The 23,928-nt window shown below is 37.5% G+C and overlaps 1 protein-coding gene across 1 annotated transcript in view; it reads right to left on the bottom strand.

Annotated features, from left to right (window-relative positions):
* Nucleotides 1-1,986: 1,986 nt before the first annotated feature.
* WDR76 (WD repeat domain 76) overlaps nucleotides 1,987-23,928 on the bottom strand; it is a 51,583-nt gene continuing 29,641 nt past the window's right edge. Inside the window, exons 8-12 of the mRNA XM_090271977.1 lie at nucleotides 19,637-19,795; nucleotides 13,715-13,932; nucleotides 12,736-12,888; nucleotides 11,032-11,085; nucleotides 1,987-2,519 (exon numbers count right to left, since the gene is read on the bottom strand). Coding sequence (XP_090128103.1) covers nucleotides 2,264-2,519; nucleotides 11,032-11,085; nucleotides 12,736-12,888; nucleotides 13,715-13,932; nucleotides 19,637-19,795 — 840 coding nt within the window. The 3' untranslated portion in view covers nucleotides 1,987-2,263. The remainder of the gene's footprint in view (nucleotides 2,520-11,031; nucleotides 11,086-12,735; nucleotides 12,889-13,714; nucleotides 13,933-19,636; nucleotides 19,796-23,928) is intronic.

The following is a 23,928-nucleotide window of genomic DNA, read 5'->3' as shown; positions in this document are numbered from 1 at the left end:
GAAGTCCTAACCAGATAAATTAGGCAAGAAAAAGAAATAAAAGGCATCCAAATTGTGAATTAAGAACTAAAACTGTCACTATTTGGAGATGACATGATTATATATTAGGAAACCCTAAAAGTCCACCAAAATAAAACCTTTAAAAACAATAAACAAATATAGTAAAGTTGCAGGATGCAAAATCAATACACAAAAATACATTGCGTTCTTATATACTAACAAAACATCAGAAAAAGAAATAGGAGAAAACAACCCCATTTATAATGATAAGAATAAAGATAAAATACCTAGAAATAAACTTAACAAAGTGCATGAAGGACCTGTACACTGAAAACTATATGACACTGTTAAAAGAAATTGAATAAGACACAAAGAAATGGAGAAATATTCTATGCTCATGGATTGGAAGAAGCAACATTGTTAAAATAGCAATATTATCTAAAGCAATATACAGATTTAAAGTAATCCCTAGCAAAATGCCAATGACACTTTTCACAGAAATAGAACAAAAAACCCTCAAATTTTTAAGAAACCACAAAAGATCTCAAATAGTTAAAGCAATCTTGAGAAAAAAGAACAAAGCTGGAAGTATCATACTCTGACTTCAAACTATACTACAAAGCTACAATAATAAAAACAGTATGATAATGGCAGGAAAACAAATACAGACCAATGAAACAGCAATTAGAGCCCAGAAATAAACCCACACATATACGGGCAACTAATTTCAAAAAAGGAGCCATGAACACATAAAGAAGAAAGGAAAATCTCTTCAATAAATATGCAGAAAACTGGGAAGCCACATGCAAAAGAATAAAACTAGACAATCTGACACCGTACAAAAAATTAACTCAAAATGGATTAAAGACTTGAATATAAGACCTAAAACAATAAAATACATAGAAGAAAATATAGACACTAAACTTAAAAGATATTGGTCTCAGAGAGGTTTTTGTGAGCTTGACTCCAAAGGCAAAGGAAGTAAAAGCAAAAATAAATGAACAGGACTACATCAAGCTAAAAAAGCTTCTGCATCAACAAAACAAAAAAGGTGAATAACTGAATGAGAGAAGGTATTTGCAAACAATTCCTCTGATAAGGAGCTAATATTCAATATACAGCTCAACATCAAAAAAGTAAATCCAATTAAAAAATGGGCAGAGGATCTGAACAGGCAATTTTCTAAGGAAGATATACAGATGCCAACAGATATATTAAAAGATGCTCAACATCACTAGTTATAAGGGAAATGCAAATCTGAACCACAATGAAATACCACCTCCCACCTGTTTGAATGGCTACTATCAATAAGACAAGAACTAACAAGTGCTGGAAAAAATATGAAAAGGAAAACCTCACACACACTGGTGGGTATGTAAACTGGCACAGCCACTATGAAAAAACAGTGGCTGTTTTTTGGCAGGTCCTATAAAAAATTAAGAGTAGAGCTACCATAAGACTCAGCAATCCCACTTCTGGGTATCTACCAAAAAAAATTGAAAAGATTTGTTTGTAAGGATATATGCATCCTATGTTCACTGCAGCATTATTCACAATTGCTAAGACATAGAAACAACCTAAGTGTCCTTCAACAGATGACTGGATAAAGAAGATATGGTACCATGGCATAAGTACCATGGAATACTGCACAGCCACCTGCAACAACATGGATGGATCTTAACAGTATTATGCTAAGTGAAATAAGTTGGATAGAAAAGGATGAGAACCATGATTTCACTCATGTGTGGAATCTAAAACAAAAAGCAACAAACAAAAAAACCCTCATATACAAACAACAGAATGGTGGTTACCAGAGAAGAGGGGTTGGGGAAAAACAAAGAGGGTAAAGGGGGTCCGCGATGTGGTGAGGCACAGATGGTGGGCACACAATAGAGCATATCGATGTGGTAGTACAAAGATGTATGCCTGAAACTTACATGATGTTATTATTAACCAATGTCACCCCAATAAGTTTTTAAAACCATATCATTAGACCACAAAAGCTTTTAATACTGATCATTCAAAACTTTATAACTCATAATGTTACAACTTCTTAACCTACTGTCTGATTAAAGTGCTGAAGGCATTACAGCCTCCCTCATATTTCCTCAACATCCTGTGGGAAAAACCTCCAAGGCTTCTCCTTTAATAAAAAATATATTCTGATCATAGTTCTTATTAATAAAACAATTTACATTTGCTAAGTAAACACTAATTAATTTGAACAAATAGGTATTGCTAAACCAAAAACCCAGCAACTTTCTTAACTCATAAAAACATGGATCTTCCCACTGGAATTACCTCCAGCCAAAATATACTGAGTTGGGTGCACAGCATTGATGGAACACACAGAGACAAGGCATTCTCCTCCAAGAAAAGAATGCACCCGCTTCCCCGTCTCATGGAAGATTTCCACCTGTCGTGGATGGGCCATGCTGCCAACTATGACACAGTCTTCCTGTTTAGGGTCCCACACAGCTCGGAACCTGGTCAGCCATCGCCCAGTAATGGTGTTGTGCCTAGTGAAAAAAACAATTTAAAAGAAAGTAAGTGTTAAATAAACCAAGGTAGCAATGGGCAGAGAGTAAAGATGGCATTGCTCCTCCTAAATGCTGATTTTCTCTGCCAACTTTCTTCTTTAAGTTACTGAGTTATCATCAACCTAATCTCATCCTTCCTACAAGACTAAAACTCAGGCCCTCTCTGGGTTGCTCGGTTGGTTAGAGCATCATCTGGATATGCCAAGGTTGTGGATTCAATCTCCGGTCCAGGCATATACAAGAAGCAACCAATTAATGCATAAGTAAGTGGAACAACAAAATCGATGGTTCTCTCTCTCTCTCGTCATTTTTTAAAAAAAGACTAAAACTCAGGACAGAGACAATGTTTTCTGCGTTTTTGAATCTTCAGTGCTGAGTACAGTGTTTGTGCTCAGTGGATATTGAAATGGCAGCTTTTCTGTTCACTATTTCCTAGCTCAACTGACTTTTCTCCTTTTGTTAGCACATACAAATGGAAGAAGCCCTAGAAATAAGAAATATATAATCTGGTTATCTCTTTTTCAATGAGAGTTATTTCCATATTTGCATTCTGCTGATAACTAAACCCCCAGATTATTTTATATTCCATACATCTCTAAAGTAAAAAATACATTTGGGGCACAAAGAAAACAATCACAAGGGATATTTCAAAATGTCTGCAGACAAATAAAAATGAAAATACAACATACCAAAATATACAGAATGCTGTGGAAGCAATACTAATAGGGAAATTTATAGCGGTAAATCCTTACTTTAAAAAATATCTCAAAAACAACAACCTAATTCCATCTCAAGAAAAAGAAGGAAATATAAGGAAAAACCTGACTACCCCTCAAAGAAAATAAGAATAAACTAAATCAAAAGTAAGTAAAAGAAAAGAATTGGTAATAATTAGAACAGAGATAAATGAAATACAGAACAGAAAAACAATATAAAAAAACTAACAGCTGGTCTTTTAAAAAGATCAACAAAACTGACAAACCCTTAGCTAGAGTAAAGAAAAAAATAAAAAGAGAGAAAACGCAAATAACTAAAATCAGAAGTGAAAGAAGAAACATTACAACTGATATCACAGAAATAAAAAGGACTATAAGAGAATACTATGAACAATTATATGCCAACAAATTGGATAACCTAGAAGAAATGGATAGATTTCCAGAAACACACAACTTACCAAGAGTGAATCACAAAGAAATAAAGAATCCAAATAGACCTACAACTAGCAAAAAGATTAAAACATTTATCAAAAACCTCCAAAGTGGCTGGAGTGAGGGTGGGGGGAGCCCAACAAAGAAAAGCCCAGGACCAGATGACTTACAAACATTTAAAGAATTAACTCCAGTGCTCTTTAAACTCTTTCAAAGTATTGAAGAGGTGAAAACACTTTCAAATTCATTCTATGAGGCAAGCTCTACACCCTGATACCAAACCCAGACAAGGCCTCTACAAGAAAAAGAAAATTAAAGACTAATAGCCTTGGTGAATATTGATGCAAAAATCCTCAACAAAATACTAGCCAACCAAATTCAACAGCACTCTAAAGAATTATACATCATGACCAGGTTGCTCTTATACCTGGAAAGCAAGGATGGCTCAACATATAAAAACTAATGTAAGCCCTGGCCAGGTGGCCCAGTTCACTGGAGCATCATCCCATACAACAAAGGGCTGTGCATTCAATCCCCAGTCTGGGCATGAGAAGGAGGCAACTGACCAATGTTTCTCTCTCGCATTGATGTTTCTGTCTCTCTCTTTCCATCCCTCCCTCTCTCTCTAAAATCAATGAAAACATATCCTCAAGTGAAAATTTAAAAAACAAAAATCAACGTAATACGCCACATTAATAGTATTAAGGACAAAAACCATATGATCATCTCAATTGATGCAGAAAAATCATTTGACAAAATTCAACTCCCTTTCATGATTAAAAAAACACTAAAAAAACTAGGAATAGAAGGAAACCATCTCAGCATAATATGGCCCAGTATGAAAAGTCCATAGCTAATGTAATATTCAACAGTGAAAGACTGAAAGCTTTTCCTCTAAGATCAGGAAAAAGTCAAGGATGCCCACTCTCGTCACTGCTATTCAACAGAGTGCTGTAAATCTAGTAAAACTAGAAAACTGAATAGGACTAGAGATAATGATCTACCTAACTTATAGGTCATTCACAACTTCACAGGCAGCATGAAGTGTTCTGCACATGAAGTGTCACTATTAAACTGACAAGCATGTGATAAGAGGGTCACATTCTGAGAAATCACACAACAGTCAATTAGACAACAAAAATAAATAAGACATCCATCCAAACTGGAAAGGAAAAGTAAAATTATCAGTTTGTATTACATGATCTTGTATGTAGAAAACCCTAAAGACTACACACACACACATACACATACACACACACACACCCCTGTTAAAACTAAAATAATTTCAGCAAAGTTTCAGGATACAAAAATCAACACACAAAAATCAGCTGTACCCTGGCTGGTGTGGCTCAGCTGGTTGGAGCATCGTTCCATACACCAAAAAGGTTCGATTCCCATCAGGACACATACCTAGGTTGAGGGTTCAATCCCCAGTCAGGGTGCATGAGAGGCAGCCAATTGATGTTTCTCTCTCATCTCTCTGTCTGTCTGTCTCTGTCTCTATCTCAAAACAATGAAAAAATGTCCTCAGGTGAGGACTTTAAAAAAACATTTTAATCTGTTGCATTTTTACACACTAACAATGACCACTCTCTATCAAAATCCCACTGGCCTGCTCGCAGGTATAAAAACCAAAAAATCCTAAAATTGATATGGAATTTCAAGGGATCATGAATAGCCAAAATAATCTGTAAAAAGAAAGAAAGCCCAGGCCAGTGTGATTCATTTGGTTGGAGCATGATCCCATAAACAAAAAGGTTGCAGGTTTGATTCCCGGTCAGGACACATGCCTAGGTTGCGCATTCATTCCCCAGTCAGGGAGCATACAAGAGGCAACTGATCTATCTATCTTCCTTCCTTCCTTCCTTCCTTTCTTCCTTCCTTTCTTTTTCTTTCTTTCTCTCTCTCTCTCCCTCTTTTCTTCCCCCACTCCATCCCTTTACCTCTCTCTAAAATCAATAAGCATGGTATCCGATGAGGATATTAAAAAAGAAAAAGCACGAAGGTGGAAAGGTGCTGGCCTCAAACTTTTAAAACATACTAAAAAGCAACAGGAGGTTTTAAGAGACATGAAATTATAGAATCCATAAAATTTGCTGGAGTCATTCTGATTCACCATGTAGATCTGTATTTAATATTTGGATTTGGGGAAGCGTCGATGACATTATGGCTGTGTAATAAAATTTTTATTAAAACTGAAAAAAAAAAAAAAAAGCAACAGGAGTCAAGATAATGTGGTACCAGCATAAATACAGATATACAAACCAATGGAAAAGAATAGGAAGCCCAAAAATAAACCCTCATATAAATGGCCAAATCATCTTTGACAAGAGTGCTAAGACCACACAATGAGGAAAAGACAGTCTCTTCAACAAATGGTGCTGGGAATACTGGATACCCTCATGCAAAAGGATGAAATTGGGAGATTCCCGGCCAAGATGGAGCCCTAGACTGATACATTCCGTCTCCCTCCACAGCTAAGAAGGAATACAACTACCGCAAAACCAGAAATAACCAGAAGTTCCAGAAAATAAATGGAAGTCCAACATATGAAGTTATAAAGAAGTGGTGCTCGTCTGGACAGGTAGGAGGGGCAGAGCCAGGGCAGAGAGGTCAAGCTGTGCTGGCGGCAGCAGCAGCGGCGACAGTGGTGGGACGGTGGTAAGCACAGACATCCGTATTTAAGGGGAGGCAAGAAGCACCTGGAGAGCACCCCTGGCTGCAGACCAGACCCATGAGCTTGTGATTCCAATGCCGAGGAAGGCAGACCCCCATTGCCTTGGATTGTGAGGCCCAAAGGGGGTGGGGATGGAGGAGGAGGCTCCTGGTCTCTCAGCAGAGAGTGAATGGCAGGAATCCATCTTGGAACCCCACCCCACAGAAAATGCCACAGCGTGATGAGAAGGATTGCCCGGTTGTGACGAATGCACCAGGGCTCTGCCCCCTATAACATAGGTAGTGTGACAGCCCTGCCCAGGAAGCAAAGGTAAACACAAAATTGTCAGAATGGCACAGATCATGATAGAGATCCCGGTGACGCAGCCAACCAGACAGCAAATATCTAATCTCACGAAGCAGCAGATTGGAAATCTTTCTGAGGGTCAGTTTAGAGCTTTGGTAATACAAATGCTTACAGACCTAACAGGAGATCTTAAATAAGATGGGGAAGGAATGAAGGCTAGTCCTGCTGAAATGAACAAAAACATACGAAACTAGTGGTGAGGGAAAGAAAACCAGGGATCAAATCAACAAATCGGATTATAGGGAAGGAACAGACAGTCAACCAGTGTAGAAAGAGGAAACAAAAAGTATGAAAAATGAGGAGAGGCTCAGAAACTTATCAGACAGCTATAAGCGGGCCAACATCTGAATCACAGGGCTGCCAAAAGGTGAAGAACTAGAAATTGAAAAATTATGTGAAAAAATAATGAAGCAGAACTTCCTGAACTTGGGGAAGGAAATAGACTTACAGGTCCAGGAAGCACAGAGAGTTCCAAAAAAACTAGACCCACGGAGAACTACACCAAGACACATTATAATCAAAATGTCAAAAATTAAGGATAAACAGAGAATCTTAAAAGCAGCAAGAGAGAAGAAGAGAATTATGTACAAAGGGGTCTCACTAAGACTATCAGCTGATTTCTCAGAAGAAACTCTGCAGGCAAGAAGGGACTGGCAAGAAATATTCCAAGAAATGAAAAGCAAAAACTTACAACCACGATTACTCTAGCCAGCGAAGCTGTCATTCAGAATAGAAGGGCAGAGAAAGTGCTTCCAGGACAAAGCAAAACTGAAGGAGTTCATCAGAGCCAAACCATTGTTATACGAGATGTTAAAGGGATTGGTTTAGAAGAAGGAGGATCAAAACTATGAACATTAAAATGAAACCTGTATCACAACAACCAACAACAGAAGCTAGGGAATCGAAACAAAGGCAAACTAAGTAGGCAATGAGAGTGGGAAAAGAATTATAGGTATGGGGAATACGTTGGGGGGAGGTCAGATGGGATGGGGAAGGAGGGAAAGGGAGGGAGATGGTACAGGAATTAAGAAGCATAGTAGGAGGGAGTAGAGTAGATAGGAAGATGTTGAGAGGAACTATATGCACAACCAATGGACATTGACTAAAGGAGGGGACAACTGGTGGGAGAGGGGTCACTGGGTGGAGGGGAGCAGAGGGAAAAGAAATTGGGACAACTGTAACAGCAAAATCAATAAAGCATATTTTAAAAAAATAAAAAGGATGAAGTTGGACAGTAACTCAAAATGGATTAAAGACCTAAACATAAGACCTTAAACTATAAAACTCCTAAAAGGAAACAGGGAAAAAGCTTCAGACATTGGATTTGGCAATTTCTTGAATATAACACCAAGAGCACAGGCAACAAAAGCAAAAATAGACAAAAAGGACCACATCAAACTAAAATTCTGTGCCTGAAAGGAAAAAATCAACAGCGTGAAAAGACAACCTACAAAATGATAGGTGTTTGCAAATCATATATTTGATAAGTGGTTAATATGAAGAATATGTAAGAAACTCCTACAACTCACTAACAACAAAAATAGCCCAATACAAAATTGTCCATTCAAGCCCCAAAACCTTGAACAGACAATGCTCCAGAGGAAATATACAAATGGCCAAAAAGCATATGAAAAGATTTTCAACATCACACCCATTAGGATAATCACAAACAAAAAGAGAGGAAACAAGTGTAGGTAAATATATAAAAATTAGAACCTTGGTACATTTTTTTTTATCAGCACTGGAGGACATTTTTCATTGCTTTCAGAGTGAGGAAGGGGGAGAGAGAAACATCGACGTGAGAGAGAAACACTATTGGTTGCCTCCCAAATGTGCCCAGATCAGGGATCAACCCAGCAACCTAGGCATGTGCCCTGACAGGAATCAAACCCACAACCTTTTGGTTACAGGACGATGCTCCAACCAACTGAGCCACACCAGCCACGCCAATTCTTGGTGGGAATGTAAAATGATGTGTCTGCTATGGAAAAACAGTATGGACCCCTGACTGGTGTGGCTCAGTGGATTGGGCGCTGGCCTGCAAACCGAAAGCTCACCATTGGATTCCCAATCAGAGCACATGCCTAGTATGCATGCCAGGTCCCCGGTCGGGGGCATGCAAGAGGTGACACAAGGTGTATCTCTTGCACATCGCTGTTTCTCTCCCTCTTTCTCCCTCCCGTCCCCTCTCTCTAAAAGTAAATATTTTTTAAAAACAGAAAAACAGTATGAAGAGTCCTCAGAAAATTAAAAATAGAATTACTGCATGATCCATCAAAATTTCCCTTCTGGTAACTATCCAAAATAATTCAAAACAGGACTTGAAGAGATATTTGCACACTCATGTTCACTGCAGCATTTTTCATAATAACCAAGAGGTAGAACCAACCCAAATGTCCAATGACAGATGAATGAAAAAAAAAATTAGGTACAGACATACATGGGACATTATGGAGCCTTAAAAAGAGGTACTGTCACGTGCTAGAACATGGGTGAACATCAAGGACATTATGCTAAGTGGAATAAGACAGTCACATGACAAATATCATGATTCCACTCATATGAAGTATCTAAAGAGGTCAAAATGACAGAAATGGAAATTAAAGATGGTAGTCCAGGTCTGAGGGAGAGGGAAGGAAGAATTAATGTTTAAGGTACATAGAAGTTTCAGTTTTGCAACATGGAAAAATTCTAAAAATCTTTTGTACAACAATGCAAATATACTTAACACTATTGGACTGTATAGTTAAAAATGGTTAAGGTGATTTATAACCACAACTAAAAATAAATTAAAACTGTAAAAATACATTTGGGGCTCTTCACAGCTCTCCAAAGCAGAAAGAAAAGTACTGTCCTTTTATCCTCTATACCTTAATACCATTAACAACACTTTCTTACTAGTACAGACTACAGAGAACCACATTTCCCATTGCCACTCAATGGTACTCTTTAATGAAAATTCACACTGACCCCAGAATCATCACCCTAAATGAGTTTTTTAAAAATACACATTAGACTCTTCCCAAAAGCAGCCAGAGGTGACCTCTGAAAATGGTTCGCTATTCACTTAACCCAGAAAACCCCACAAATATCATGCAAATCTAGAGGTTCAAATCTTCGTGTTCACTTTAAGGACACTCATGAAACTGCCCAGGCCATCAAAGGCATGCATATACAAATAGCCACCAAGGATCTGAAGGACGGCACTTTACAGAAGCAATGTGTGCCATTCCACCATTACAATGGTGGAGTTGGTAGGTGTGTCCAGGCCGAACAATGGGACCAGACGCAGGGTCAGTGGCCCAAAAAGAGTGCTGAATTTTTGCTGTATATGCTTAAAAATGCAGAGAGTAGTGCTGAACTTAAGGGTTTAAATGTGGATTCTCTGGTCATTGAGCACATCCAGGTGAGCAAAGCTCCCAAGGTATGGTGTAGAACTTACAGAGCTCACAGGTGGATTAACCCACACATGAGCTCTCCCTGCAACACTGAGATGGGCCTTCCTTAAAGAGAGCAGATTGTTCCTAAACCAGAAGGGGAAGCTGCACAGAAAAGAAAGATATCCCAGAAGAAACTGAAGAAACAAAAAGTTATGGCCTGGGAGTAAATTTAGCATAAAATAAATACCAATAAAAGTAAAAAAATAAATACATAAAAATACACATTAGAAACTAATAAACTAGAATAAAGCTGGAAAACAGGAAATTAAGAAAGAAGTTTGTGAAAAAGAAACAAATATTCTTAAATGTAGCCTCTATAGACTATAACACTCATGAAGCAACAATCAACATTTACTGTTCACCCTGTCCCCACCTTCATAAATAAAGATAGAGGGATGTCTAGGAAAAAGGCATCAAGTAAAGTTTGGTGTAAAATAGATACATTAAAAAGAGCAGATATAAAAAGAGGGCAACCAAAGAAATAAAACAAGCGAGAGGGTAGGGAAGGACTCTAAGCCCAGAACAAATAGACACAAACAGAGCTTCAGCCTTTCTCATCAACAGTGAGTAGTTACAGTCTTCTTTAATAATATAGTATGAATAACACAGATTGGAATAAAGTCATTCATCTTAACCAAAAATAACCACCCAGCTTCAGAGAACAGCTACTGACCAAAAGAGATTGAACCTCTTTATACACACAGGGAACCAGACTAGAAGCAAGAACCCCTTCCAGACAGGAGAGGAACTAGCAACCTCAGACAATGTAACACAAAAATCAGACCTATTACAGCTCTTAAAAAATCAGTGTCTAATGTATGTACTCCAACAAACAGCTCATAGTAATCCAGGGTCTAAATATTTGGCATCTGGAAACTTACTTGATGGTGGTGAGGAGAGGAATCTGAGAGGATATACAGCTGCTGTCAAAAATTCTGCAAAATAAAGAACAAGAATAAAGTAACACTTTTTTTATTGTTTCTTGCAAATTTTCTGAAGTAACATCAGTATGTTAACAACCTTTTCATTGGTTCACATCATGAAATATGATTGTTATTTTAAAATATATAGAATCAGGATCTAACAAATCTCAACTAATATATTTAATAAAAGTTACAAAGAATATTATAAAATTCAGTGTTTACTGTGTAGTGTAGAAATAATTATTTAAACACTATTACTCCAAACTTAAAATGTACAATCTAAAGTACTCTGGATTCTAAAAACTATATTCAGATTCACAGTAATATAGGTCATACATAAAGGATGTGCTCTAAAAATGCACAAATAACCTAAAAGTACATGAATGAATCAAGAGCAATTTTCCCATGAGACTCATCAGTTGTGGGCCTGGTAGTGTCATTTCCAGGTGCTGGTGAGAATCAGACCCAACCAAGGGGACGAGTTCTGGTGCGGCAGCTGGAGGAGTCCAGAAGCCTCCACCAGGTACCCTGGCAGAAAGAAACAAGCCCCATCACCACCACCTTTCCCTTCTCCTTGTACCTAGCTATTCCAGTGCAGTTTCTGGGCCCTAGACCTTATTGCCTAATTAGATTACCAGAAAGCCAAATCCCTAATAGCTAATGTAACAAGAGTAAACTCTACAGTGTAAATGAACAGGAATGGGACAAACAGGTAGCTCTTCAGATGAAAGATACTGCATAGGTGGAAAGGGAACACTAAGCTGCCACTGCCTGATGACTAAATCTCCTAATGTACCACCTGGCAATGTGCAGACTTTACCAGAAACTAACTGGGCACCTGCTACACACTGCAGACCAAGCTATTCCCAACAGATGGGTCTAAGCAGAAATTAGGTGACTTTCTAGAGCCTGGCTCACAGTACACATTCAAAAAAGATGCTTGGTGAATAATGAATGAATCCCAAAATCACTTAAGGTACAATTCTCATAAACTGAGAAATGCTTGCAATGTTAAGCAAAATCAGGGACTCATGAAGAGAACACAATCATTTTCCTTTGTGGTTGCATTAACGTTCTCCACATCTTTTTTTATGAATATTATTTTCTACTTTTCGCTCAACTGGTTTATATTATATTTTTAAATCCACTTTTAGGAAGTAGCTATAGAAGATACCAAACTTAAAACCATAAAACTACATCTACTAGTTTGTATAGAAGCCCAATTTTGCTATCTTTTCTGCCTGCACATGTCCTGGGGCTCTGCAACTTCCATTCAGCACTTCACTTGTAGGGTAGAACCTACTATCCCCAAAGTAAGAGCTTCTCCCTGTGCCAAAGTTACTTCCCTTTCAATATAGCACAAGCCTGCTTTCATTAGGATTTCTAGGATTGCTCACTGCTGAAAGGGAGGCCTAACATTGATTCCACAGGGTAGCTACAGACAGATCTCCCTTGTCAATCTCAAGGAAATTTCCAGACACAAAAACTGCTGAATAGCCATGAAATACAGGTTCTGACCCTCCAGAACCTATACATAGCTATAAAACAATAACACTAGTGATTGAACAGGGAGCAGTAGTAAACAAAGCTACTGGTTTATTGACACAGTAGCTATAGCCGCTTTAGATTCCTTAACAACATATTTCTGTCTTCCCAATTTACCTCAGCTTACAATCAGCACATGTGGTCACTACTCTGTTACCAGTAAGAGGTGAAAAATAAGCAGAAGCGATGCTCTTTGTGTGTTCAGTCAAAGAAATCACAGGCTGGCTTTGCTTGGGATTTAGGCGCCTAGCATCATACATATGAACATCACTGTAATGAAAAAAATGATTTTCAGTGTTACCACAGTACATGTAATTAGCCTCCAGAATAATGGCTAGAAAATTAGACACTCAAATACTCACTACATTGAAGAACAATTAAGACAGAACCCTCTAATCTTCTGTATTAATTTTATAAACACTAGTAAAGATAAAAATATTAGAAAAATTCCAAAACTATAGCATAACAATGTAACCGTAACCAGTGGGTATAGCGAGAAAAGAATCCAGTTGGTTTTTCAATCTCTCCAAGAAAAAAATTAACACAGACCAACAAGTTATACATCACATATAACTTCTTTTTTTTACAAGTTTTCTTCTCAAAAGACTAGAAGTACATGCATATGATGCTAAGGAAAACAAAAATGTGCACTTACTTCAATACTTGCACTATTTATTAAATCCGAAAGAATATCTCATTTTTTAAAAAAATCACACTCAAAAAAAACTCTGTTTAGAAAGGAAAGTTATTCAGCTATGCTTATCACAAGAGTCAGATGCCTTTTACAACAAAACTGCGACATTTTTCCTAACATTATAAGGCCTATATCAGTGGATTGAGCGTCGGTCTGCGGGCCAAGTGTCGCTGGTTTGATTCCCAGTCAGGGCACATGACTAGATTGCACGCCAGGTCCCCAGTTGGGGGCGCATGAGAGGCAATTGCACATTGATGTTTCTCTCCCTCTCTTTCTCCTTTCCCCTCTCTCTAAAAACAGATAAATAAAATAAAAATAAAATAAAATAAAATAATCTTGTTAAAAAATTAATTAATTTTTTTAAAAAAAGGCCTGTATCATAAAATTTTATGAAGAACATACCTCAATCCTGCAGTTATGAAGTACTGTCTATGCACTGGGTGGACATGAACAGTTCTTATTTTTCTCAAAGAAGAATTGATAAGTTTCTCATAAGAAGTTCCAGGTGTCCGTCTGTCCACCAATGACATACTTCCATCCCAGTGTCCTACTATTATTGTGGAGGCATCTTCTGCCAAGAAGTCAAAGGAGGAAAAGCTACTTTCTTCGTTTCTGTATACCTAAGGATATAAGTAACAATTTTATATAACGCTTCTTTTAAAGAAAGCCAGTGCATAAATTCTTTCATTAAAAAATTATGAAACGGACTTCTGGCCAAGATGGTAGAGTAGGTAGACACACTGCATCTCCCTACAGAAAAAAGTATACAACTACCTCAAAACTGAAGACAACTGGAAGTTCCAGAAAATCGAGCTGCATGGAAGTCCAACAAACAAATATATAAAGAAGTAATACTCATCTAGGCAGGTAGGAGGGGCAGAGCAAGGGTGGAGAGGTTGTTGTGTGGAGGTGGCAGCGAAAGCACAGTCACACATTAAATAAAGTAGGGAGGGACACCTGGGGAGCGCTCCCAGCATCACACCAGACTGCACAACTCACATGCCAGTGCTAGGGAAAATAAAGCCTCATTGCTTCTGACTGTGAAAACCAGTGGGGGTTGGGGTGGAGGAAGAAACTGCCAGTCTCTCAGCAGGGTCTATTTGTTTAGAGGACCCCACCTCCACAGACCCACCCACTTTGGGAACAACAGCCAGGGCAACAGCTAGAGAGGTGCCAGTCCCATACAGGAAGCAGGTGAAATGCCTGAAAAAGGGGTGAGTGCTGAGCAACTGGCATTGTTCCTTCTCTGACCCCTCTCCCACATACAGTGCCACAACGTGGTGAAACGGGTCACCGCACATTGACAAATATCTAAGGTTCCACCCCTTACAATGTAACAGGTGTGATAGCTCTACCTAAGACACAGAGGCAAACATAGGAGGCTGTCAAATTAAGGAGACAGAGAATATGACCCAAAAGAGGGAACAGATCAAGGTTCCAGTGGAAGAACTAAGATATGAGGAGACAGCCAAACTAACAGATGCAGAGTTCAAAACCCTGATGATAAAGCTACTCATAGACTTCACAGATATGCTTGAGTACATCAAACACAGAACAGAAAAAGTGAAAACTAGACTAAGTGATATGAAGAAAAATCTACATGAAACCAATGGTGAAGAGAAAAATACCAGGGTTCAGATCAATGATTTGAAGCATAAGGAAGAAATAGAGTCAACCAGTACAGATTAAAGAAACAAGAATTGACAACTTTAAATGTGTCAACATCTGAATCATAGGGGTGCCAGAAGGAGAAGAGGAAGACCAAGAAACTGAAAACTTATATGAAAAAATAATGAAGGAAAACTTCCCTAATTTGGTGAAGGAAATAGATATATAAGTCCAGAAAGCACAGAGTCCCAAACAAGCTAGAACCAAAGAGGACCACACCAAGACACATCATAATTAATATGCTAAAGGTTAAAGATAAAGAGGGAATCTTAGAAGCAGCAAGAGAAAAGCAGAGAGTTACCTACAAAAAAGGTGCCTATAAGACTATGAGCTGATTTCTCAAAAGAAACTTTGCAGGCAAGAAGGGACTAGCAAGAAGTATTCAAGTGATGAAAAGCAAGGACCTACAACCAAGATTACTCTATCCAATGAAGCTATCATTTAGAATGGAAGGGCAGATAAAGTGCTTCCCAGACAAGGTAAAGCTAAAGGAGTTCATCACCAAGTCATTTTTATATGAAATGTTAAAGGGACTTATTTAAGAAAAAGAGGATCAAAACTATGAACTTTAAAATGACAACAAACTCACAACTAGCAACAACAGAACCTAAAAAAATAAAAACAAAAACAAACTAAGCAAACAACCAGAACAGGAACAGAATCATAGATATGGAGATCATTTGGAGGGTTATCAGCTGGGATGGGGAAGGGGCGGAAAACAGGGAAATGGTGCAGGGATTAAGAAGCATAATTGGTAAGTACAAAGTAGACAGGGGGAAGTTAATAATAATACAGGAAAGGGTGAAGCCAAAGAACTTATATGCAGGACCTATGGACATGAACTAAGGGGGTGGAATTGCTGAAAGGAAGGCAGGTACTGGGCAGAGGGAAGCAAAGGTAAAAGAAATTGGGATAGCTGTAACAGCATAATCAATAAAATTGCTTTAAAAAAAAAGATATGAAACACTTTACCCAAATAATCTCATTTATTCTCTATCATCCCCATAGGAAGCACAGGGCAAAATGATCACCCCCATTTACAGAGATGTAAATTAAGGCACTGATCAGCTGTGAGACTCACCTAAATAAATGGCCCATCCAACCATATCAAGGCTACATGCCAAATCTCTTAAATCCAATAAACCTCAGTTGCAGATCTACCCTGTGAAACTTAATAGGAAATAGACTGAATCTGAATTCTACCCAATTGAAATACCTTAATATAGCAAGTAACTTTGCCAATAAGTCCAAGATATATGGCTGAATGCTCACCTACTCTTGGTGGAAGTGTAAAGAGACACAAAATTTTGACAGCTGAGCAGGATACATCTATCAAAATATTTAATGCTCATACCTAATAATTTCACTAAGATATATATAATGATGCTTGCTGCAAAAATACTTAAAAGGTCAATGAGAGACAATCTAAATGTCTAGCAAGAGATATGGTTAAATAAATGATAGTACATCTCTACTTTAATAAAAAGAATAGGGTAGATTTGTACTACAAACTGTCCAAGATATACTAGTAAGTGAAAAAAACAAGTTGCAAAAAAGTATGTATCATAATTTTCACACTATAAGATGCACTTGACCATAAGATGCACCTAGGTTTAGAGGAGGAAAACAAGAAAAACAATATTCTGAACCAAATGGTGTATTAAAATATTTAATAATATACAACAATATTTCAACCATATAAAGTGAACAGCAGTCAACAGCAGTATTAAGAACCATCATCACTGTCATTAACAAATGAGGTTCAAGTACTCTTCTAGTTTTCTGGGAACCCCAAGAACTCATCATTGCTAGTGTCAGAATTTAAGGGGGCCTTTAATAACAGGCATTGAGGGAGTTAAGAGGTATCCCTGAGAGTATCACTATCCTAGTTATAGGTTCAGGCGGACTACCCCCAGTGCTTGTTACGGCTAGTGCCTCAGTGCCTGTGTTACTACTAGAATAGTGACCCCACCATAACTCCCTTTATATACTACAAACTTCAGCAATAATGGCTGCTCACCCAGTTACTGCTGGCTTCCTCACACAGAAATCTGGTGTGCACTGGAAACAGTATGGAGGTAGATGAGACAGCTGTAGTATCTAACGGAGCCAGTATCCAGCCGAGAACATATTACTTCAGCTCCACCCATCTGACACTCATGATTGGCAATTGCAGGTGGTTCTACTGACACAGACACCACCCAGTGTCAAAGACAATTGGCAGTTGGCACTGTGCCTCATACCCATTATTAGCCTCAGCTGATTGGACAGGTCAGTGGTTGTAGTTGTGAGTGTCAGGTGGCTCTCTGCACTCTCCCAGGTCCCGGGTGATGGGCAGAGGCGGACGGCAACTGACCAGACACCCTGAGATTAAGCAGTAAAGTGGGACATTTAAGCGTCCACAGGGGTTTCACGTGGGCCCACCACTTCCTCTTCTAACAGCTGTCACCACCGCTGACAGGTCAGGTAATACACATCACGGTCTGTGACGCAATATTTGCTCCCTAAGATGCACAGACATTTCCCCCAACTTTTTTTGGGGAAAAGTGCATCTTACGGAGTAAAAAATATGGTATATAGTATGAATCCATACTATCCTAGTGCAAAGATATACTAGTACAAGAAAAAAAATCTGTCTATATGCTTGTAAGTATATGTATACTTTCTGAAATACACCCAAGAAATACAAGGATGGGAGAATGGGGAAAGGGCAGCTTTGTTCTGCACACCCTATTTACAATAAATGTTTTATCATGAACAGGCATTTTTTTTTCACTTATAATCCATTATCACTTTGGGTTCAGAGCTCACACACATAACGAATAAAAAATAAATGTTGTAGAATGTGTCAGTATTCAATTGAGAGAGGATGACCACAATTCCTACTGTTGAATCATGAACTGCTGATTTTGTTTTAATAACAAGTATTATTATAAACTGAGATTAACAAATTAATATACCAAAGCCTTCCCAACCACCATACAACCAAAAAAAAAACCCACAAATGAAACTTGAAGTATTCAGTCAATATGTCAAAATGGTTAAGTGCAGAGGCTATGGAGTCAGGCACAAGTGCAAATTCTAGTTCTGCCATTTATGTCCTTAAGCAAGCTAATCATCCTCTTTATCTCAGTTTTTCAACTGTTAAATGGGGGATAACATTACCTACTATTTCATAAGGTATTCTAAAGCTTAATATATAAAAAGCTCACTCAGGTTAATGCCTAACACAAGGTTATTTTTCCATCAGCAATATCAGGAACAAAGTACTAACACATGCAACATTGTGGATTAATCTTAAAAGTATCATGCTAGGTGAAAGAAACCAAACACAAAAAAGCTACACACTCAGTGATTCCATTCACTCAACATTCTGTAACAGGCAAAATTACAGGGACACAGTAACCACATCAGTGGTTGCCAGGAACTTCTGGGAGGGAGAGGGGACTGACTACAAAGGGTCACTAAACCTACATCTAAGTTTCACAAAGATTAAAATCAATATTAAGAAAAGAGTTTGATTTGTGAGAACTTTCTTATTAAGGAAATCTGATCTGGTTAAGCACCTCAAGTGCTATGTTCATTGTAAGCAATAAGTTGTAGACATTTAAGTAGCAGACCGAAACATACTCACTGGGATCCAATAATGTGAGGTTTCTCCAGGCCTCTGGAAGCTTTTGGCCCACCCCGCCAGAATTCAGACTGGTTAGAAAACCTCCAAGGAGTAAGTAGCCTGGTGATCTAGGCAGAGAGTCTCTGGGAGGATGAGTGGTCACGTGTAGGAGCCCAGTACCTTTCAATTCTTCTTAAACAGGGATTTAGACCAGCAGGGTTTAGACCAGCCCAGGAAAAGATCTTATCCTTAACAGTAAACTCGGTTACAAATCAACGTGACCTAAGATGTTCTGAATAAAATAGCATGGATATCCATTCCTTCCCAGAGTATAATTATATGACATCCAATGGTAGTTTTTCATTCTTACTTTAGCAGATAGAAACATCTGAGATAACCATGATACATATGGCATATAAGACATGATAAATCTTAACTAGAAGACTAGAGAAAACCAAACTGTGGTTTCTGCATTATATTTCAAGCCAAAAGTTTTAGGCATAATGTAATATAGTACAACTCAGTGATGAATTTCTATACATTCTTTTTTGTCACTTCTAACACTCATTTCCACAAAATTCATATCTGCAAAGGCCAGGAGTTATGAACAGAAGTATAATAATATTCCAATATTTTTTCCCTGAGTGAAAAAGAAGTGCAAGCCTTAGGCCTAAAAATAGAAGAGTAAGTTATTTTATTTAAAAGCTTTTTACAAAAATTTTAAAAATATAGTAATAAGAGAAAACACTACAGGTTCTGCAGTAAGTACTCTATCTGCATTAACTCATTACCAGCATTTAATCCTCATAACATCCCTATAAGATACTATCCTATTTTACAACTAAGGAAACTGAGCTACAAAAAAGTTAAGTAACTTGTCAAGGTCACACTAGTAATAATAGACAGTTTGGGACTTAGGCAATATAGTTCTAAAGTCACTACCACCTTACCCAATCTGACTGGTATAATAATTTTTCACGTGGCATTTCATAAGGAATCCAGAATACCATCTGAGATCAACATGTAAACACATTAACATTTACCTCTTCAAAAACAGCCTTGGAAAAATCCCCACAGCGTAGTGTGCCATCATAGCTCAGGGACAGTATGTGAGCCGGATTGACAGGTGAGAAGTAAAGGCAGCTAACTGGCTGACTATGGGGTTGAAAAACATAAACTCCATTTTCTTTAGGTTGGTGAGTCTGGAAGAGAGTTGGGGAAGGGGACATGGACAAAAACTAGTGAGAAGTAATATTTTCTATGTCATTATGTCATCAAACTATTTACAGCTGTATTATATTGTCTTTACTTAGTCTATAATTGTACCCACCGCCCATTCAGAAGGTCAGACCTAGCAAGTTCATACTATCACTAAACTACTTTTTTTCTAATTTTCAATCCAAAAAGAAGTCACATTCATTTTAACATTTTCCAGTTTTTTGAAACTAGATAATTTTTCCATTATATTACAGAGAGAAAAAATTACTTCTTAGTATGACTTCAGTTCATAAACTCGTTAGGATGTGAGAAACCTTTATTTTACACACAGTATTATTCCTTACTACCAAAAAGACCAAAAAAAAAAAAGAAAGAGCAGTATTAATACCATTATCAAAGCATGCTGCTATATGAGTACATATAGCATTCTCAGAATAATTTTTGCAAGGAACAAAATGAGAGTTTTAGAAATAATTTGCATGTATTTGAATTTCTACATTAATATTTTATATGTAAGAATTATCCTTTCCACATCTGGATTAAATCATCGCTTTTCTGATTTGACTAGGTTATATTCTATGCCATACATCATATGAACCAGAACAACTAACTACCATCCCCAAATCTGGTTGAGTCTGCTCTAAAATATTGCACCATTTTTGTTTTCTTCCTTTTTATTTTAAAATTAACAGGAAATTTTTAAAAAGAAAAGAAAGATAAAAAATTACAACCACACATATTCCTTCTACCCAAAGTTTACCGCTATTAATATCTTGGCATATTTGTTTATAGATTTTATTTTTTAGAAAAACAAAACTATCCATTGTTATAAAGAAATGTACAGTTTTAAAAGATCACTCCAAATCCAAAATTAATGAAAATTATCATTAAAATACTAAGTGATCATTATACATATCTTTATGTACTTTATATACAGTCACAGAGAAGAAAATTTAGAAAAAATAAGACCATGCTACATATGCCACTACAGTATTAGAAGTATTACATTTAGCTATACTTCAAAATAATAAAAGAAAATCAAGCTGAAGGAATTTTTGAACTTCAAGTATTTCTTTACAAAAGGTATCTCCTAAAATAGAAAAAGTATAATACGCTGGTGTGGGCAGCTGAAGTCATTATGCATTTTTATTTTTAACTACATCTAAATTTTAGATTTCTATTGATCAAGACATTATTCTATCCCTCTTCCAATCTCCTTTCTCCATCTCTAAATTTTGCAATATTATTTTATTTTTTCTTCACCTGAGGACATGCTTATTGACTTTAGAGAGAGGGGAAGGGAGGGGGAGAAAGAGGGAGAAAAACATCCATATGAAAGAGAAACATTGATTGGTTGCCTCCCATATGCGCCCTGACCGGGGATTGAGCCTGCAACTTAGGTATGTGCCATGACTGGGAATCTAACCCTCAACCTTTCAGTTTATGGGACAACACGCCAACCAACTGAGCCACACACGCCACAGCTGTTACATTGCTTTATTTTATTCAAGTGAATCACATTTGTATTCACTTCTGTAACCATAATTCATATCGTTGTTTTAGTTCTGTATTTAAATGAATTCAGTGTTTATCATCAATTCTTTTATCAAGCTTCTCCATTCCTGAAATCTTCGTTTTGATTTGCTCTTAATTGGCTGAGATTTACTGTCAAGTTGTTTTTTTTCCAGATGAACTCACAAGTCTTGAATTTTTTGAGTTTTTTCACATGTAAGAATACGCATCTGCTGCCTTTACATTAGAACAATATTGGGCTGGGTAAGTATTCTGGGGTCATACTTTCTTCCCTCAGAATTTTATGGATATTATATGAAATGTTGTAGAAAACTGAGGCAAGCCTGGCTTTTCCCCTTGAATACAACTTGTTCTATTCTGCCTAAAAAATTATTTATCCTTAAAGTCTCAAATTTTCCTAGAACTTGGTGTACACATTCCATCTGCCAATTCAATCAACTTTTCAGGAAAATACACTTAAATGTATCTTCTGTTCAATTTCTTGGGTCATCTTTGTCTTTCCTTTACTATTGGCTTGCCTCTCAAAGCCTTTTTTTCAACTGTGATATTACTTCAAATCTTTCCTTAATGTAATTTAATTTCCAGCAATGTCTATTCTGTCCCTTGCTTTCTTCTAATTTACTAGCTCCACTAATCTTCAACTTGCTTCCTTAATTCTGCAATCTCCTTCTGGCTTTTTATTACCTCTTCTTTGAGTCTTATTTTACCTGATCAATGTTGTTATTAAGTCTCTCCATATCGGCACTGTCCAATATGGTATCCACTAGCCAAGTGCGGCTATCAAGCACTTGAAATGTGCCTAGTATAAATGAAGAACTGAATTTTCTACTTTAATTAATTTAAATGTAAATAGTCTCATATGACTACGGCAGTTCTACACTAGGGCTGCTCTACTAGTGAAACTGAGAATTTTCTCCCTTTCCTTAAGCTGTTTTTTCTTCTAGGTCTGTCTTCGCATGCTAGGTTCTTTTGTCGTCTTTGTGAGAGTGTCTGTCTAGTTGCCATGTCACTTCATGTTCATCGTGCTTGAATTGCTCTGTCCATACTGGCTGCTCTGATATAATATATTGACTTTTTCTCCTAGTAGCTGATACCAGTTCATTTTTTCCCAGAAAAGGACAGACTTTTTTTTTTGCCCAGAAAAAAAGAAGGGGGCAGGAGGAAGAAGGTGGACAGTTTGTTTCACCTGAAACAATAAGAATATTTGTTGTAATTCCTAGTCTCTGAGATTTCGTTCAGTATCTTATACCAGGACTCATACCACCTACTTGGCAGGGCTGGGTGGGAGGTAGCTTATAAGGAAGGACCCCAAAAACCCGGAATTTTTTATTAAAAAATTGTTTATTTATTCTAACATGTTTAAACTTTAGTCATCTTCAAAGTACTCTCATTTGATGCAATAACATCTATCAAGACGGTTTTTCCAGTGCTCAGAACAGTTTCTGAACCTGTCAATTTTGATGCCTTTTAGTGCTTCTACCATTTTTTGTTTCACCTCTTCCACTTCGGCAAAACTTTTTTCTCTGAGGACTTTTTTCATCCCGGGAAACAAATGAAAAGTTGGTTGGGGCAAGATCTGGTCAGGGCATGGGGATCATGCTGTTTTTGGTCAAAAACTGAACACGCAGTGTGGTGTGGGCAGGTGTATTTGTAAATCACCCATCATGAAACGAGCAAATGTATTGAAAGAGTCTTCAAAAAAATTTGACTGAAGCCAAACACAGCTTCTCACAACAATGCCAGCTGGTACATAATGAGTTCCTGAACACTCACCTAGGGAGGGGAAGCTTGTAATACAATGGGCCCACCATCCAGAAGATAATTTCAGGTTTTTTGCCCCCACCCCTCCCGTAAACTACTCCATAGACCAAGAAAATCTCCTTTGTAGAGAATTAGTCCTACTGTTCACTTTCCTCATGACTCAGTAAAGTTATTAAAAAGTACTGAATTGTACATTTAAAATGTGTGGATTTTATATGTAAATTATACCTCAGTGCAGTCCATTTTTTTTAAACTTAGGGGTTTTGAGGAATGAGCACAAGATAGACAAGATACTGGTTTTAGACTTGTTCAATCTGTTAATGAGATAGCCAAAAGTCCTGGAAATTTACAAGGTAAACAGAGATTTTAGACTACAGAGACCTAACAATAGAGAGTTTTGGAGTCACTGAAAAGACTAAATAAAGGGACTTTCCTACGTGTCTAACTCTGCAGACCTCAACCCCCCCAAAAAATCTTCACTTGATTATGCTAATTCTTTTTCCTTTTCAAAGTTCTTCAACAAATAGTCTATCCATTCCTTCCATTTCTTCCACCATCCCGAATACCTTTCTAATCTTCTGAAGTCTGTGCTCCTTCCTTACCTCAGTGTTGAAGCTATTCTTTCAACTCGCTAATGGTACCTTATTTTCAAAACCAATGGTCTTTTCTATGTTTCCCTTCTTTTTAACTTCTCTGTAAGAAACCCTGCCAAACTCCCACTCTTAAAACTCATCTCTTAGCTTCTACAACCTTATTCTCTTTCTGGTCAACTTCCCACTTCTTGGCTTCAGTTTTCTTTACCAAATCCTTTCACCAACTACCC

This window comes from Furipterus horrens, unplaced genomic scaffold (genome assembly GCF_987537825.1).
Source record: "Furipterus horrens unplaced genomic scaffold, mFurHor1.1.pri manual_scaffold_3, whole genome shotgun sequence".
Classification (NCBI taxonomy): domain Eukaryota; kingdom Metazoa; phylum Chordata; class Mammalia; order Chiroptera; family Furipteridae; genus Furipterus; species Furipterus horrens.
Note: the sequence above shows the minus strand (reverse complement) of the source record. Positions and strands in the feature narration are given on the sequence as shown.